Below are 17,559 nucleotides of genomic sequence, written 5' to 3' on the forward strand. Positions count from 1 at the left end.
CTTGGTTGATTTCAGCCCTGAGTTTGATTATTTCCTGCTGTCTACTCCTCTTGGGTGAATTTGCTTCCTTTTGTTCTAGAGCTTTTAGGTGTGCTGTCAAGCTGCTAGTGTATGCTCTCTCTAGTTTCTTTTTGGAGGCACCCAGAGCTATGAGTTTTCCTCTTAGGAATGCTTTCATTGTGTCCCATAAGTTTGGGTCTGTTGTGGCTTCATTTTCATTAAACTCTAAAAAGTCTTTAATTTCTTTCTTTATTTCTTCCTTGACCAAGCTATCATTGAGTAGCGTGTTGTTCCGCTTCCACATGAATGTTGGCTTTCTATTATTTATGTTGTTATTGACGATCAGCCTTAGTCTGTGGTGGTCTGATAGGATGCATGGGATAATTTCAATATTTTTGTATCTGTTGGGGCCTGTTTTGTGACCAATTATATGGTCAGTTTTGGAGAAGGTACCATGAGGTGCTAAGAAGAAGGTTTATCCTTTTATTTTAAGATAAACTGTACAGTAGATATCTGTTAAATCCATTTGTTTCGTAACTTCTGTTAGTTTCAATGTGTCTGTTTAGTTTCTGTTTCCAGGATCTGTCCGTTGATGCGAGTGGGGTGTTGAAATCTCCCACTATTATTGTGTGAGGTGCAATGTGTGCTTTGAGCTTTACTATAGTTTCTTTAATGAATGTGGCTGCCCTTGCATTTGAATCATAGATATTTAGAATTGAGAATTCATCTTGGAAGATTTTATCTTTGATGAGTATGAAGAGCCCCTCCTTGTCTTTTTTGATAACTTTGGGTTCGAAGTCGATTTTATTCGATATTAGAATGGCTACACCAGCTTGTTTCTTCAGACCATTTGCTTGGAAAATTGTTTTCCAGCCTTTTACTCTGAGATAGTGTCTGCCTTTTTCCCTGAGGTGGGTTTCCTATAAGCAGCAAAAAGTTGGGTCCTGTTTATGTAGCCAGTCTGTTAGTCTATATGTTTTTATTGGGGAACTGAGTCTGTTGATATTAAGAGATATTAAGGAAAAGTAATTGTTGCTTCCTGTTATTTTTGTTGTTAAGAGTTGGGATTCTGTTCTTGCACCTGTCTTCTTTTAGGTTTGTTGAAGGATTACTTTCTTGCTTTTGCTAGGGTGTAGTTTCTGTCGTTGTGTTGGTGTTTTCCCTTTATTATCCTTTGAAGGTCTGGATTCCTGGAAAGGTATTGTGTGGATTTGGTTTTGTCATGCAATAATTTGGTGTCCCCATCTATGGTAATTGAGAGTTTTGCTGGGTATAGTAGCCTGGACTGGCATTTGTGTTCTCTTAGTGTCTGTATAACATCTGTACAGGATCTTCTGGCTTTCATAGTCTCTGGTGAGAAGTCTGGTGTAATTCTAATAGGTCTGCCTTTATATGTTTCTTGACCTTTTTCCCTTACTGCTTTTAATATTCTGTCTTTATTTACTGCATTTGTTGTTCTGATTATTATGTGTAGGGAGGAATTTCTTTTCTGGTTCAGTCTATTTGGAGTTCTGTAGGTTTCTTGTATGCTCAAGGGCATCTCTTTCTTTAGGTTAGGGAAGTTTTCTTCTATAATTTTGCTGAAGATATTTCACTGGCCCTTTAAGTTGGGAATCTTCACTCTCTTCTATACCTATTATCCTTAGGTTTGGTCTTCTCATTGTGTCCTGAATTTCCTGGATGTTTTGGGTTAGGATCTTTTTGCATTTTGCATTTTCTTTGATTGTTGTGTCCATGCTCTCTATGGAATCTTCTGCACCTGAGATTCTCTCTTCCATCTCTTGTATTCTGTTGCTGATGCTCGCATCTATGATTCCTGATTTCTTTCCTAGGGTTTCTATCTCCAAAGTTGTCTCCCTTTTGGTTTTCTTCATTGTTTCTACTTCCATTTTTAGATCTTGGATGGTTTTGTTCAATTCCATCACCTGTTTAGTTGTGTTTTTCTGTAATTCTTTAAGGGATTTTTGTGTTTCTTCTTTAAGGTCTTCTACCTCTTTAGCAGTTTTTTCCTGTAATTCTTTAAGTGAGTTATTAATGCCCTTCTTAAAATCCTCTACCAGCATCTTGAGATTTGATTTTAAATCCAAATCTTGCTTTTTGGGTATATTGGGGTATCCAGGACTCTCTGTGGTGGGCGTACTGGGTTCTGATGATGCCCAGTGGTCTTGGTTTCTGTTAGTAAGATTCTTTCGTTTGCCTTTCGCCATCTGGTAATCTCTGGTGTTAGATGTTCTAGCTGTCTCTGGCTGGAGCTTGTTCCTCCTGTGGTTCTTTAGCCTCTGTCAGCATTACTGGGAGACCAACTCTCTCCTGAGTCCCATTGGTCAGAGCACTCTCTGCAGGCAAGCTCTCTTCTTGCAGAGAAGGTACACAGAAGTCTGGAGCTCAGATCCACCTCCTGATTCCTGGGGTCAGAGCTCTCCCTGGAGGCCAACTCTCCTCTGGCAGGGAAGGTGCCCAGGGGTCTGGAGCTCAGCTCTGTCTCCTGGCTGAGGATGAAGGCCCGAAGGGACCCTGTCCAAGAAGCTCTGTTGCTTTTGCCACCCATTTGCTCTCCTGCGTAGACTGGTCTCAATGATCCCAAGATTCTGGGTGTGCTAGGGCCTACCTTTGTCCTTTGACCCTGTAGCTGCTAGCACAAGACCCTCTGGGTTTTTTGGAACAGATGTTGCGTTCCATTCACCAGTGATCTCAAGATCCTGGGTGTGCTAGGGTGCCTGCAGGGTGGAGAGTCCTCTGGGGACCTTGGAACCCTCTACTGAGATCGGGCACCGGTGGGCGTGTTTTCTTCCTGATTACTGCTATCGTTTTCTTTGTTCTTCATTCATCATGTATCTTGATTCACTCGTGGTTTGTTCTCTTTGTCCATTGTAGCTAGTTTCTTAGTGATTATCTTGAATAGTTAACATTTTGCACATATAACTGCTTAGTCTGAATGAGTAACCATTGAACACCAGCGGTCCCAGACCAGACATTTTTTATTTGTCACCTTCTTATGGTGCTGTTGTCACAGAGATATGTTTACATTGTTTTATTCACCTGTTTTTCAAATCATACAGAAATAAATGCTTTTCTAAAGCAAAAGCGTATTTCCACCTTTAATGTTTTTTAACATGATTTTGAATTACTGTTTCCTATCTTCGTTCATCCCAAAAGGTTTCATTTAGTGTTTAGTGTTTCTTGCTTATCACAGATCCCTTAATTATTTTAGATCCCTAAACCTCTTACTTTCTCTGTCAGTTTTTTTAAAGAATACTTTGTCCAGATGTTTTGTTCTTCTTAACCTTTTTTCTTTCAGCTGTAAAGTATGTTATTCTAGTGCTTTTTGTCCTCCATAAGATCAGAAGAGGAAATGTCAGTTATGATGAGAATTCTTTATATGTGAGAGAGACACTTGGCACTTTCAGAATTCTCTTTGATAGTTCAAGTGTTACATATCTCTGTTTCAGTCTTTTCATATGTTTCTGACTTGAAGTTTGTTAAGTTCCCTAGATGTTTATATTTATATATCAATCAAATTTTTAAAATGTTCTATTGCTTTCTCAAATATTCTTTCTGCAGAAGTTTTCTTTCCTTGCCTTTGGACTCTTCTAATGCACATGTTGGTCTGCATGTACTTATAGAAGTTCTATTGCTTTGAAAGTTTAGAACTGACTACAAAGTAAAGAAAAAAGTAGGGGCTCTAATATTGATGGGGGAGGGATGGAGATAAAATCTGTGAGTAAAACTGCCACTGAGATTGAGAGGCCTATTGCTCAGGCTAGACCACTTACATGCACAAGGCTGGACCACACTCTGGAAGAGGAGTTACCATTTTCTTTAGAGGTGTTGCCATTAACAGATGTGTTTATTATTCCAATAGATAACCCCTCTAGTGTACAGGCAAGCACCTAGAACTTTTCTGGCAGGCATGGTGAGAACAGGAAGGGACGTGTTGGGAAGATGAAGCTTTGCAGTGGAAGGGAAGGTGTGCAGCTGTAATGCATTGGGGAGTAAATCCCAGTTCAATCCAATAGTGAATCCATCCTGCATTAAGGAAAGAACTAAGAAGCACTTCTCCTTGGAGTCATGTAACTAAGAGCGAGTCCAGACTTGCATTTTCTGCTGCATCTTTCCTCTGTCTGTCTGTCTTATGAGTCTGAGTCTGTGCCTGAATGCTGTCTTGGGACTTTGTTTTGAACCTGTTTGTCCCTATGTTTCACTCTGTGTGTGTCCTAATGTGTACCTGTCTGATGTGTATGACTGTGTGGTATCTGTCTGTCTGTGAGCAGTATGACTGTCCATAATAATGGACTTTTCTCTGTTTATTGAACAGCATTGAAAATATCACATGGAGAAGGAATGGGATACTTTACAGATATCTTTAATGGAGTTTTAAAAGCATTAGGCCACTGATTTCAACTGACCCCCTACTGACCAGATAGCAAATGTCATTGTTTATCAACCAGTAACCATAAATGGTTGCTTTCAACCTTTATGGTAAGTTTTAGGAAGTTGCTTTCAACTTCTGTATCTGCTGCTTTCAGCAAAGATACACCTGCAATATCTAGGTCAAGGGCATGGAACAGTACCTGATGTAAGAATGTAGCTATGCAATAGCTTAAGTTATACAAGTTCAATACATAGGCAATCCAAGACAAGTAAGGATGGTTGTTCAGTTGTTCTCTTAAAGGCAGGTAAAATAAATAGACTCTGAGTAAACAGTAGGCTGGCAGTCTTAACTCTTAGGTGATATCAGGATAGATTATTAACTTGGGCTGTGAGGAGAAATTCTAGTCTTTTAGAATGTTTGAGATATTCTCAGAATATTATATCACCAGAAGAAAGAACATAGAAAAGGGCAATGTAAGCAGGGCGTGGTGGCGCACGCCTTTAATCCCAGCACTCGGGAGGCAGAGGCAGGCGGATTTCTGAGTTCGAGGCCAGCCTGGTCTACAAAGTGAGTTCCAGGACAGCCAGGGCTATACAGAGAAACCCTGTCTCGAAAAAACAAAAAACAAAAAACAACAAAAAAAAGAAAAGGGCAATGTTTTAAAAATGACCAAATTTTAATTTATATACACATGAAATTATCAAAAACAAAAATGTACTCAGACACAGTAACATAAAATTGTAATATTGGCATTTTGAGAGGTGGAGACATAATAGTCACAGGTTTGAAACTGTCATGGGTTTCATAGTGAGATCACCTCAACTCACTCTCTCTCTCTATCTCTCTCTCTCTCTCACACACACACACACTCAGGAGAGGGGCAAAGCTTTTGAGATACAAAGGTAAAAAATTACTCTGAGGGCTGGAGAGATGGCTCTGCAGTTAAGAGCACTGACTGCTCTTCCAGAGCTCCTGAGTTCAATTCCCAGCAACCAGATGCTGGCTCACAACCATATGTGATGGGATCAGATGCCCTTTTCTGGTGTGTCTGAGGACAGCTATAGTACATAAATAAATATTTTTTTAAAACGTTAAAAAATTGCTTTGAGCATGTGTGACATGATTTTTCTTACATACAAGAGAAAACTATAGCATTCATTCGCTCAGGTTCCCACCATGACTGTCTCTGAAGTGCATAGTTGTAAAGGGACCGGCCTTTTAGGAGTCTTCATTTTATTTAACTCGGGGCTTTCTCTAAGGTTGGCTTGTTATCAGAATCTCCAAAGACTACATTCTTTTTCCTGAGTCTTCCAGCACTATTTTAAGTTTAAGTACTACTTTTTAAGGTAAAATTAGCTTTAAAAACACTTAGACTTTGAGAATGTCCTCCGACAGTGGCCACAGAATGCATGATTACCACTTCCAATGTGACTCTGGTAAATTAGTCTCTCATTTTCTTTTTAAAGATCGTTGTTACATTAACCTTAATGGTTGAGTATCAACCTGCTTAGCCTGTCAGACATAGAAAGACGCAAATATTCCTGGGTACTACAGCAGCAAGATGACAATACACTACCATCTAGCTTATGGGGGGGGGGGGGAGGAGAAAAGAAAAAAAATCCACAAACAAAAAGGAAGCAAAACAGGTTTCCGAGCAGCAAAGTAAAGTGATTTTCACAGACATTAGAAACTTCAAAAACTGTTGTAGTATTAACAAATTGAATTGCAGGATGGCAGATGATTAGAAAGAGAAGTGGTGTGATATCAGCGGGACAGCTGTTGTCAAAATTGATAGCTGCCACAAAAGATACTGTGTTGGTTAGGTTTATGTCAACTTGGCACAAGCTAGAGTCATCTTGGAAGGAGGGCTCTCAGTTGAAAGAATGCCTCGGAAGAGTGGTCTGTAGGCAAATCTGTGTAGAGATTTTTTTTGGTTAATGATCGATGTGAAAGAGCCCAGCCTATTGTAGCTGGTACATAAGAAAGTAGGCGGAACAAGACATGAGAAAGCCAATATGCAGCCTTCCTTCATGGCCTCTGCATTAGTTCCTGCTTCCAGGTTCCTGCCCTGGGTTCCTTCCCTGCCTCTCTTCAATGGTGGACTGTGATGTGGAAGCATAAGCAAAGTAAACCCTTTCTTCCCCAAGCTGCTTTAGGTCACGGTCTTTATCATAGCAATAAAAACCCTGAGACAGATACACAACTCTCAGCTCCCTACACAGGCGAAGAATTGTAGTCTGCTGATAGCATGTGGAGATGAGGAATTCAAGACAGTTCTGTAGTCCTTTTAGGAGGTGTGTGCTCAGTTTCCTGCCATGGATCTACCTATTCTTGTGCGGCCACTAATCACCATGCATTTAAATACACGCACCATTTTGTTATTTAGTGCCAAGTCATTTATGAAATAACCAAGTACATCCCTGAATCTGACACTAATCCTGAAAAAAACCCACAGACTAGGAATCAAAGATAAAAATGAACAGTTTGGACCATATACTACTGCGTATGGAATGATACATTGCTTCTTTTATTTTCCTAGCTAGGAAAGCACTCTTAGTCATTTTAAACAAAATTGGTTCTCTTGAGAGTTCAACTTAATTCTCCCCTTTTCTCCCTTCCTCCTTTCCTCCATCTGCTTTTTACCCTCAGCCCCCCAACACAAGTTAAATTACTCAAGCTTCCATATATCTAGTTGGTATATAAATGTATCTACTGTGATAGAATTCAAGTTTGACTTTCATTTTTAAATCTATAGAATGAGCACCTGGTCTGTAACTTGGTAATATTTATTTAATTGAGTGCATATTAGGTACAGATTGGGGAAAAAAGAAATATCTCTGTCTTAACCTTGTGCTATTTCTCTTAGAGGAAGTCCACAAATGAAGGGGATACCTCATTTTAAGGAAGAACATTGTGCCCCAGCATTGAATTTAGAAATGAAGAAAATACTGGATTTGCAAGCACCCATCATGAGGTATGGTATGCTGGTTAAGTTTGAGATTTTCTGACCACAAAAGACCATGTATGTTGTTGGTTAAATCATATGACAAACAAGAAAATTGTTTGTAATTCAAAATGTATAAATTAATTGTTTGATTGTATGGAATGATAACATACTAAAAGATTCAAATAAAATCATGTATGTAGAGGAAAAGAGGGAGCTGTCGCTTTCTGTAGAAATAGAGTAGATGTCGTGTGACAAGGCAGTAAGAAATACTAAAGCACAGAACTCTATTCTCAATGGTTTTTTTTTTCAGTTTCACTTTACTATCTTAAGCGCTTCATGGCTGGCCTTTTATTTATTACCATCCTTCCCTCTGCATACATGATTTTTGTGAACAGTACACAGCTGTGAAAACAAAGGAGGCCCACTCTTTAAGAGACTCTCCAGATGCACTGTCGGTTAAAGAGCAAGGTGTGTACAGTGGTAAGAATGCTTGGTCTTAAATGGTACTGGAAGTTGGTTGTTCTAGAAGAGTCCATAGCTAGTGGGACAGGTTTAGGGAAAAGGTTTTTTTTATTAGGTACCTTTCAGACGTATTAAGCCATAGGACCAGGAAGATGGCTCTGTAGGTAAAAGTGCTTGCTTCCAAACCTAATGAGTTACTTCCCCAGTGCCCACGTGGTGGTAGGAATGAAGAATTGATTCCCAAGGTTGGCCTCTGCCCTTAAAACATGCACCGTGGCATGTCTAAGCACACACACCCCAGATAAATAAATAAAAGTGTAACAATTTTAAAAACAAAAAGACTGAGCATATGACCGTAGTATGGAGCTATTGGACTATATATAAATGAAATTCCAACTTTTTAAAAGACCTCTCTGATTTATAGTTCAAACGAAGGGCATCTTTCACCGTTTTGTTGTTGTTTGTTAAATCACCACTCACCAGAACAAATAGCAGAGTTGACATTTGAGGGGTGAGCTGTTGTCATTCCCTCGTGTAGTCTGTGCTCTTATCCTTTAGTCTCCGTTACTTGCTTAAATGAGATTAAACTGAAACATTTTAGTTTAGTATATTCACTGTGTTGATCAAAGGTTACTGATCACTTCAGATTTTATTTGCTCATGATAAAAGCCTTTTTAAAGAATGTAACTTGAAGTAGCTCAGTGTGTAAGAGTGTTTGCCTCAGACACATGATACCCAAGTACAAATACTCTACCCCACATAAAAATATGTGTGTAGTCACAGCCAAGCCTGTAACTCTAGTGCTGACGTGGGCAGAAGGACTGCTGGCTGCCAGCCTAGCTCCAGTTGAGTGGAAGACCCTTTCTCAGGGGAGTGAGGTACAGTGTGATAGAGCAGTATACTCCTTGGCCGCCATATGTGTAAACATAGATGTGCATACACCACACACACACACACACACACACACACACACAAAATTAAAGTAAAATTTTAGAAGACTTGATGTGGAAGGAATTTTGAATGTATGTGGGCACCAAACAAGGCAGGACAATACAACTTGGTTTTATGGCTCCACCTGGTGGTAAAGCAGTGTAGCACATGGAAACAGGATAGAAAGTCTTTACAAAAAGAATGTCTGGACCGGGAGGGGACTCAATAGTAGAGCCTGTTTTCACCATGCTCCTGGCCCAGAGTTCAAATTCTAGCACCACCAAAGGGAAGGGAGGGATTTCTTCCAAATGTTATGACATTTCTGGATAGTTTATGTGAACCTGACACAAGCTAAAGTCATCTGAGAAGGGATAACTGTAGTTAAGAAAATGCTTCCATAAGAAAGGCTTGTAGACAGTCTATAAAGTGTTTTTCTTAATTAGTGGTTGATGGGGTAGGGCCCAGCCTGTGTGAGTAGTGCCACCTTGGGTTGGTTGTCCTGGGTTCTATAAGAAAGCAGGCTGAACAAGCCATAGGGAGCAAGCCAGTAAGCAGCATCCCTCCACGGCCTCTGCTCGAACTCCTGCCTCCAGGTCCCTGCCCTGTTTGAATTCCTGTCCTGGCTTCTCTGATGATGAACAGTGATTTTGAAATGTGAGCCAAATAAACCCTTTCCTCCCCAACTTGCTTTTTGGTCATAGTATTTCATAGAAGCAATAGAAACTCTAACTAAGACAATGGTGTCCACCTGTATAAGAGTAGGGTTCTGCGAGTTTAGACGGTTGGCAATCTCAGTTTTCTCTCAAACATCCAAAGAAAGAATTACAGTTTAAACACCATTAGCTGGTCAAATACATACTCTTGGAAATTCCCTATCCCTATTAACACTTGTAAATAAGAGAGAAGACACTGAAGGACTATACAATCATCTATTTTCTACTGTCACAACCAATGTAATCAATTAAAATTAGGAATAATGGTTATCTTGTTGCATATAGGAGCAAAAGTACTGTCATCTTTTCTTTTCGATCAAATAAAAAGTAAGGATTATTGTTAAGTATCCATCTTTCATTATTGCTTGAATATAGAGCATGTTTAAAAGATAAATATTTGTAATTATGAGTTTTAATAATTGGTTAATCAGAAATACTATTCTATTTCAAGTTAGATGTGACAGAATGTGATACATGCATGATATTCCTTATTTACCATATTAATAAAATCCTTTAGAACTTGGTCAGAAACCTAAATTGAAAAATACCTATGTTTGAGAAATGTGAAGCTTGTTTTAAAATTTGTGGAGCCCATGATGGACTAGTCTAATTTAAAACCTACACAGACTGTGTTCGAGGTTTGTTTTTTACTTTGAAAATCAAGTATTTATTCCTTTCCCTGAATATAAACCAGACACTCGGATAATGAAGTTACTGATGATGGAGATTTCTTCGTCTTTTTTTCTTACTTATTCTTTAATCTTTTTTCACAGTCCAGACTTTATTTCCCTCCCTGACCACCGTCTGACTGTTCCATATCCCATACCTCTTCCCCCAACTCCAAGAGGATGTCCCCACCCCCACCCCACCAGACCTCTCCACCCCCTGGGGCCCCAAGTCTCTCCAGGGTTAGGTACATCTTCTCTCACTGAGGCCAGACCAGGCAGTCCTCTGCTGTATGTGTATTGGAGGCCTCATATCAGCTGGTGTATGCTGCTTGGTTGGTGGCTCAGTGTCTGAGAGATTTCAGGGGTCCAGGTTTGTTGAGACTGCTGGTCTTCCTATGGAGTTGCCCTCCTCCTCAGCTTCTTCCAGCTTCAACCACAGGGGTTACCAGCTTCTGTCCATTGGTTGGGTATAAATATCTGCATCTGACTCTTTTAGCTGCTTGTTGGGCCTTTCAGAGGACAGCCATGCTAGGCTCTTGTTTATAAGCACACCATAGCATCATTAATAGTGTCAGGCCTTGGGGCCTCCCCTTGAGCTGGATCCCAATATGGGCCTGTCACAGGACCTCCTTTCCCTCAGGCTCTTCTCCACTTTTGTCACTGCAGTTCATTCAGACAGGAACAATTCTGGGTCAGAGTTTTTGACTATGGGATGGCAACCCCATCCCTCCACTTGATGCCATTTCTTTCTGCTGGAGGTGAATTCTGCAAGTTCCCTCTCCCCACTGTAGGGCATTTCATCTAAGGTTTCTCCCTCTGAGTCCTGAGAATTTCTCATTCCCAGGTCTCTGGTACATTGTAGAGGGTCCCCCACCTCCCACCTTCTGAGGTTGCCTGTTTCCATTCTTTCTGCTGGCCCTCAGGGCTACAGTCCTGTTCCTCCCTCAACCTCCTTACCTGATCATGTTTCCCTCTCCCCCTCCCTGACCCCTTTCCCATCCAGGTCACACACACACACACACACACACACACACACACACACATACACATACACACACACTGTGATTGCTTTTTTCTCCCTCCCAAGTGGGACTGTGGCATTCTCACTTGGCCCCTTCTACTTTTTAGCCTTCATGAGTTCTGTGGATTGTATTCTGGGTATACTGTACTGCTTTGGCTAATATCCACTTATCTGTGAGTACATACCATGCATGTCCTTTTGGGTCTGAGTTACCTCACTCAGGATGATATTTTCTAATTCCATCCATTTGCCTGCAAAACTCATGATGTCCTCGTTCTTAATAGCTGAGTAGTATTCCATTGTGTAAATGAACCACATTTTCTGTATCCATTCTTTTGTTGTGGGACATCTGGGTTTTTTCCAGCTTCTGTCTATCACAAATAAGGCTTCTATGAACATAGTGGAACACATGCCCCTGTGGCATGATGGGGCATCTTTTGGGTATATGCCCAAGAGTGGTATAGCTGGGTCTTCAGGTAGATCTATTTCCAATTATCTGAGGAACCTCCAGATTGATTTTCAGAGTGAATGTACCAGTTTGCAATCCCACCAGCAATGGAGGAGTGTTACTCTTTCTCCAAATCCTTGACAACATGTGTTGTCACCTGAGTTTTTTATCTTAGCTATTCTGATTGGTGCAAGGTGGAATCTCAGGGTCATTTTGATTTGCATTTCCCTGATGAACATTTCTTTAAATGCTTCTCAACATTCAAGATTATGCTGTTATAAATTCTGTTTTGTTCTACACCCCATTTTTTCCGATTGGGTTGTTTGGTTTCTTGGAGGTTAGCTTCTTGAGTTCTTTATATATTTTGGATATTAGCCCTCTATCGGATGTGAGGTTAGTGAAGATTTTCTTTCCCAATATGTAGGTTGCCAGTTTGTCCTATTGGCCATGTCCTATGCCTTTCAAAAGACGCTTCCCAGTTTCATGAGGTCCCATTTATCAATTCTTGATCTTAGAGCCTAAGCCATTGGAGTTCTGTTTAGGAAATTTCCCCCTGTGCCAATGTATCTTTTATATATACTTAAAACTAAGGATGATATTCAGAATATTTTAAAAACCAGTACAGCATGAAAAGACCTAATTTGTTGGGCTTGACATTTATCCTAAAATTAATTGAGAGTGGCAATTGGGTAGCTTGGGACAAGGCCCATTTTTCAACATTTTGAAGAACTATTCATTAACAATGGACACCAGCCATTGTTCAACAAGTTGTTTACTTTTAATTGAGGTAAATGGAGTATCTTATGTAGATTCTCCTGTGTGTGTGTGCGGGGGGGAGGGTGACATCTGTTGCTCTCCATCATATTCTTTTTTTAAAAACAGATTTATTTACTTATTTTGTATATGTGTTCACTGTAGCTGTCTTCAGACACACCAGAAGAGGGCATCGGATTCATTACAGTTGGTTGTGAGCCACCATGTGGTTCCTGGAAATTGAACTCAGGACTTGTAGAAGAGCAGTCCATGCTCTTAACCATTGAACCATCTCTCTAGTGCCCCACCCCACCCCCCTTTTTAATGGTTTCTCAAGAGGGTTTCTTTGTGTAACCTTGGCTGTTCTGGAACTTACTTTGTAGATCAGCCTGGCCTTAAATTCAGAGAAATTTACCTGCCTCTGCCTCCCAAGTGCTAGGATCAAAGGCATGCATCGCTACTACTTGGCTCCATCACATTATTTTCAGATGGGGTCACTCACTAAACCTGGAGCCCAATGATTTGTTTAGACTGGCTGGCTGATCAGCTGACTTGGGAGCTATGCCTATGCATGTTCCCCAACACTCCAGTGCTAGCTCACAGGTACATGCTACTACACCTAACTTTTTATGTGGCTACCAGGTACAGAATCTGACCTTTCCCTGGGAAAGATCATTGCAGAGAGAGGGGGACAGACTGGCAACTGCACAACCCTGACTTTACTCGGGTTGTTCTTCCAAACCTGGGAGAGGCAGGAATCACCAACTGAGCTGTCTTCTCAGCCTTCATCTAGATTTTTTTCATTTATATCACAGTTATTTTATCTGCTAATCCAACATTGGGATTGTATAATAGTCCTATTTATATAGATGGGCTTTTCCTTTCCTTCTGGTTCATATTTTTCTGTCTGTATGTCTGGTCAGTTGTTGCAGCTTTTTATTATGGAGGTTGTAAGCTCTATTAACTTCCAGGCATATAGTCACTGTGTGTGGCTGCTGAGGTCGAAAACGGTTAAGACTGGTAGAGGATGGCTCCATGGCCTCTCTGTGGTTTCAGTTTGTCATCTTCTGGATCGTTACACCTGTTCTTCTTCCTCTTCCATGTCTTCTTCAGCCACACCACACTGACACCCATTTGTCTTTAGTTTGTTGCCTCAATATTTGTACTTTGTAGCCTAGATTAAATTATACTAAAGTTGTAGGTGGGTAGTGCTCTGTAAGGAGATGATGATTGGCTCTGCTAAAGCATTTCCTTCTGTCATTTTTGTTGTTTTGTTTTAGAAGACAGAGTCTCATTGTCTGACTCCTGACCAGCCTGGACCAGAGTGTGTACACCAGGCTGACTTGCAGAGTTTTAAGGCCTCCTGCCTTACTGATGTTCAGCCTTGCTTACAGAACTTCTCCCTCTCCTCCTCCCTCTCCCTCCCCCTGCCCCCATGTGTGTGTGTGTGTGTGTGCACGAGTTTGCACCCACCTGCCTCTGCCTCCTGAGTGCTAGAATTAAAGGTGTGCACCACAATAGCTAGCTTGCAGAAGCAATTTTTGAAAGCCATTATATTTATACTCATTGCTTTCCCAGTATGCTGTCTTGCAAGGTAATTGACTTGAGTTGCTTGCTTCCCTCCAGTTTGCAGTCTGTGCTGGAAGATCTCCTTGTTGCAACTTCTGATGGACTTCTTCATCTTATTCATTGGGAAGGAATGACAAATGGGAGAAAAGCCATCAATCTGTCTACAGTACCATTTTCAGTAGACCTCCAGTCATCTAGAGGTAGTTACACTTTGTATGTGAGATAGAACCAGCTGTTTAATATTGGGTGTGCGGTCGTAACTACCCAAATATGTGATATAATAGCTTCTTATAACCCTACTCTATTTATGTGTTTTTCATCAGTTGGCTCATTCCTCGGCTTTGCAGATGTGCACATTAAAGATATGGAATACTGTGCCACACTTGATGGATTTGCTGTTGTGTTTAATGATGGTAAAGTTGGATTTATTACACCAGTATCCAGTAGATTTACTGCAGAGGTATGTATTGTACATTTTAAATTATTTTATTTTGCATATATTAATTTTGCTTTGCTTTCAAATCCTATGTTCTCTTAGTTCACATAATTTTTATTCCTACTATATAGATAGTTGCAGGGTTATTGACTTTATCCTATGGAAAATGACCATTTGCTTCAATCTTCTCCAACCCCAACACACTCATAAATCTTTTCAATAAGGTTATTATTTTAATGAGATTATTATCCATTGTTTATAGATTAGTCAGCAAATAAATTCTGTTAATACCAAACTATATAATATGCCAGTGACTAGTTTTTCCTTTTCTGCAGAGTTTTATTTCCACTAGGAGTTAATAATTGTTTGTTTCTTTATGTTTAGTTGTTCTTTGTATATGCATGTATGCCTTTGCTTATGCACACATGTGTGTTTGTGTATGTGAAGGGTGTGTGTGTGTGCATTTGTGGAGAGCAGAGGTCAACCCAGGCTCCCATTCCTCAGTCACTGTCAAGAGCTAGAGCTTGAAGTAGACTAAACTAGCTAGCCAACTAGTTTAGAGACCCACCTGTCCTCACCTTCAGTACTGAAATTACAAACTTGCAAAGCAAGCCCTTTACCCAATGAGTTGTCACCTAGCCCTGTATTAGTGTATTCTTTATAAACTTACTTTTTAACCCCAAACCGACTGTCCATTTGGTTTTTCATTAGGTGTTTGTTTAATCTTCTTTAAGAATTTTCTGTTAGAGCTTTATGGCCTGCTCCAGACAGACTTCTCCAGATTGGTAGCTTACAATAGACCTTTAACTAAGATGTATTTTCTGGGTTTTTATCTTCATCATCATTTGCATCATCTCAAGGAGACTCTTCTCTTTCTCCTTTTAATTGTATATCCTTTAAAAGCTATTGCTTTTTTATTTTTATTTTTAGATAGTAAATATATAGATTTTGGACTTTTCTTTAATGTACACACAAAGGAAAAATGTTTAGCTTTCTATTGGAGTGGAAGTTGGTCTTTGTTGGCTGTTGACATTAGGAATATGCTCAGCAAGGAACCAAGTCTTCCTAAGTCGACTGTGACCCAGCTCTACCGTTCTTTCAGAGGCCCCTAAACTCCCAGGCATTTTGTGTGCCCAACATGGAGAATGAGCTAGTTCTAAGCTCTCTTTATTATTTCTCAGCTTCTAATGTGAATGCTTTCCATTTCTCCTCTGTCTTTACTGTTTTATGCTTCTTGAGGGAAAATATTTAGATGATAGTCTTTGTGAGAAATTTCTGATGCAGGTAAAACCAAATGATACCTTGTTAAACTGAATCTTTTTCAAATTATAATTATTGGATCAACAGTAAGTTTAGGGAAACACTTTTTAAGCTTTAACTCTTTGTCTTAATGTAGCAACTTCATGGAGTTTGGCCACAAGATGTTATTGATGGGACTTGTGTTGCAGTAAACAACAAATACCGACTAATGGCCTTTGGCTGTGCAAGGTAATTGATAACAAAGTTAAACGTAAGGTATCTTAACATACTTGGGTACCTGATTATGCCTGTCATAATTATCATTCATCTTAATATATGGCATAAAGGTGTTTAAGAACTGATTTCCGACACTGAACATTTGAATTTGTAAAAGTAAGATGTTTCAACTGTAGAAAGTTGAGATACTCATTATAAAGAATAAATACATTAAAATTTAGGATCTTTACTGTTCATCCTGTAAGACATCAGGATTATTGTTAATTCCTTAATATATCTGAGGAGGACGTCTTCAGAAACACCATCTGCCTTTTGAAACAGTGTCTCACACTTGACTGGAGCTCACTAATTAGATGAGACTGGCCAGCTAGCCCCAAAGATTAACCTGTCTCCAGCTCCCTGGTGTACAGTGTACGGCACTGGGCCTGCCTTTTCATGTGGGTTCTGGGGATTGAACTCATGCTTATGTAGCAAGGACCTTACATGATGAGTATGTCATTTTATTTAATTAGTAAATATTCATAAAGCTCACATGTAAAATTAGTTGGGTTTTTTTGTATTGTTTTGTTTGTTTGTTTGTTTGTTTGTTTGTTGCTGTGATCCATGCCATGGAGAATTTTAAAATTGAACCGTGAACATTTATGACACATTTATAATCCTAGCGTTCGATGGGCTGAGGATATTGATTATAGCCTGGGCTACATAGTAAAGTCTAGACCAGTCTTAGTAAATTCCTTTAAAAAGGGAGGCTGGGAGGGCAAAAATAAATGGGGAGGAGGAGAGGGAAATTTTATGTTCATGATTTGATTTATCCATATTTTACTTAGGATTTAAAAATGTGTGGTCATCCCTATTATGTGAGTCTCCTAAAGCAAGCAGAAGAGGAGGGTGCCTATGTGTGGAACACACACATTTGCTGCCCAGGTTGATGCATATCGCTAAAGCTCTTCCTTTCAATGTTATAGACATGATACTGTAAGATTATACCACTGTTTTCCTTCCTCTTGTTGCTATGTGTTCAGATTGTTTCCATTGTTTTGTAATTTTATATAGTAGAGTGAACAATATATGTGTTTCCTGGGAAATGTTAGGAATTTCTAGAATATTTAGAAAGGAAATAGCCAGCACTGCCTAAGCATTTGTTCGGGCTAATGAGATGACTAATTACTTACAGAATGGTTTTCTACTTTGTACACCTTTCACTAGAACATAGATTCCCATGATAGTGCCTTTCTGTTTATATTGGTCATTTTTCACTAACAGTGTTTGTTTTCACAGTGGCTGTGTGCAGGTTTATACAATCGACAATACTACAGGAGCCATGCTGCTGTCCCATAAACTAGAGCTCACAGCAAAGCAGTATCCTGGTGAGTACTAGTAAGGTCTCTCTCCGTCTCTGAGGTTGGATCCCAGCACTGCCACCTCTCCAGCTCTGTTTACTGATCCTTACACATAAAGGCCTGTGGCAGTGTTTCTTTTATAAATTAGGCATAAGCAGAGGTAACCTGTATATTCATTACTTTTCTCATTGCTGTGACAAAATATTGTACAAAATTAACTCAGGATGGGATGCTCAGCGGCTGAGAGCTGCTGCCCTTCCAGAGGACCTGCGTGTGGTTCCCAGCACACATGGCGGCTCCAACTATCTATAGTTTCAGTTCCAGGAGAAAAGTGCTGTCTCCTGGCTTCTAGACATGAAAGTGGTCCATAGACATGCATGCAGGCAAAACACCCATATGCATAAAGTATTTTTGAAAAGAGAAA

At 39.9% G+C, this 17,559-nt stretch overlaps 1 protein-coding gene across 1 annotated transcript in view; it reads left to right on the top strand.

Moving 5' to 3' along the window:
- Positions 1-17,559, top strand: part of Ric1 (RIC1 homolog, RAB6A GEF complex partner 1) — an 84,723-nt gene that overhangs the window by 33,239 nt on the left and 33,925 nt on the right. The window contains exons 4-8 of the mRNA XM_021151804.1: positions 7,239-7,346; positions 13,941-14,083; positions 14,207-14,343; positions 15,716-15,807; positions 17,074-17,162. Coding sequence (XP_021007463.1) covers positions 7,239-7,346; positions 13,941-14,083; positions 14,207-14,343; positions 15,716-15,807; positions 17,074-17,162 — 569 coding nt within the window. The remainder of the gene's footprint in view (positions 1-7,238; positions 7,347-13,940; positions 14,084-14,206; positions 14,344-15,715; positions 15,808-17,073; positions 17,163-17,559) is intronic.

The sequence above is a fragment of the Mus caroli genome, chromosome 19 (assembly GCF_900094665.2).
Source record: "Mus caroli chromosome 19, CAROLI_EIJ_v1.1, whole genome shotgun sequence".
Classification (NCBI taxonomy): Eukaryota; Metazoa; Chordata; class Mammalia; order Rodentia; family Muridae; genus Mus; species Mus caroli.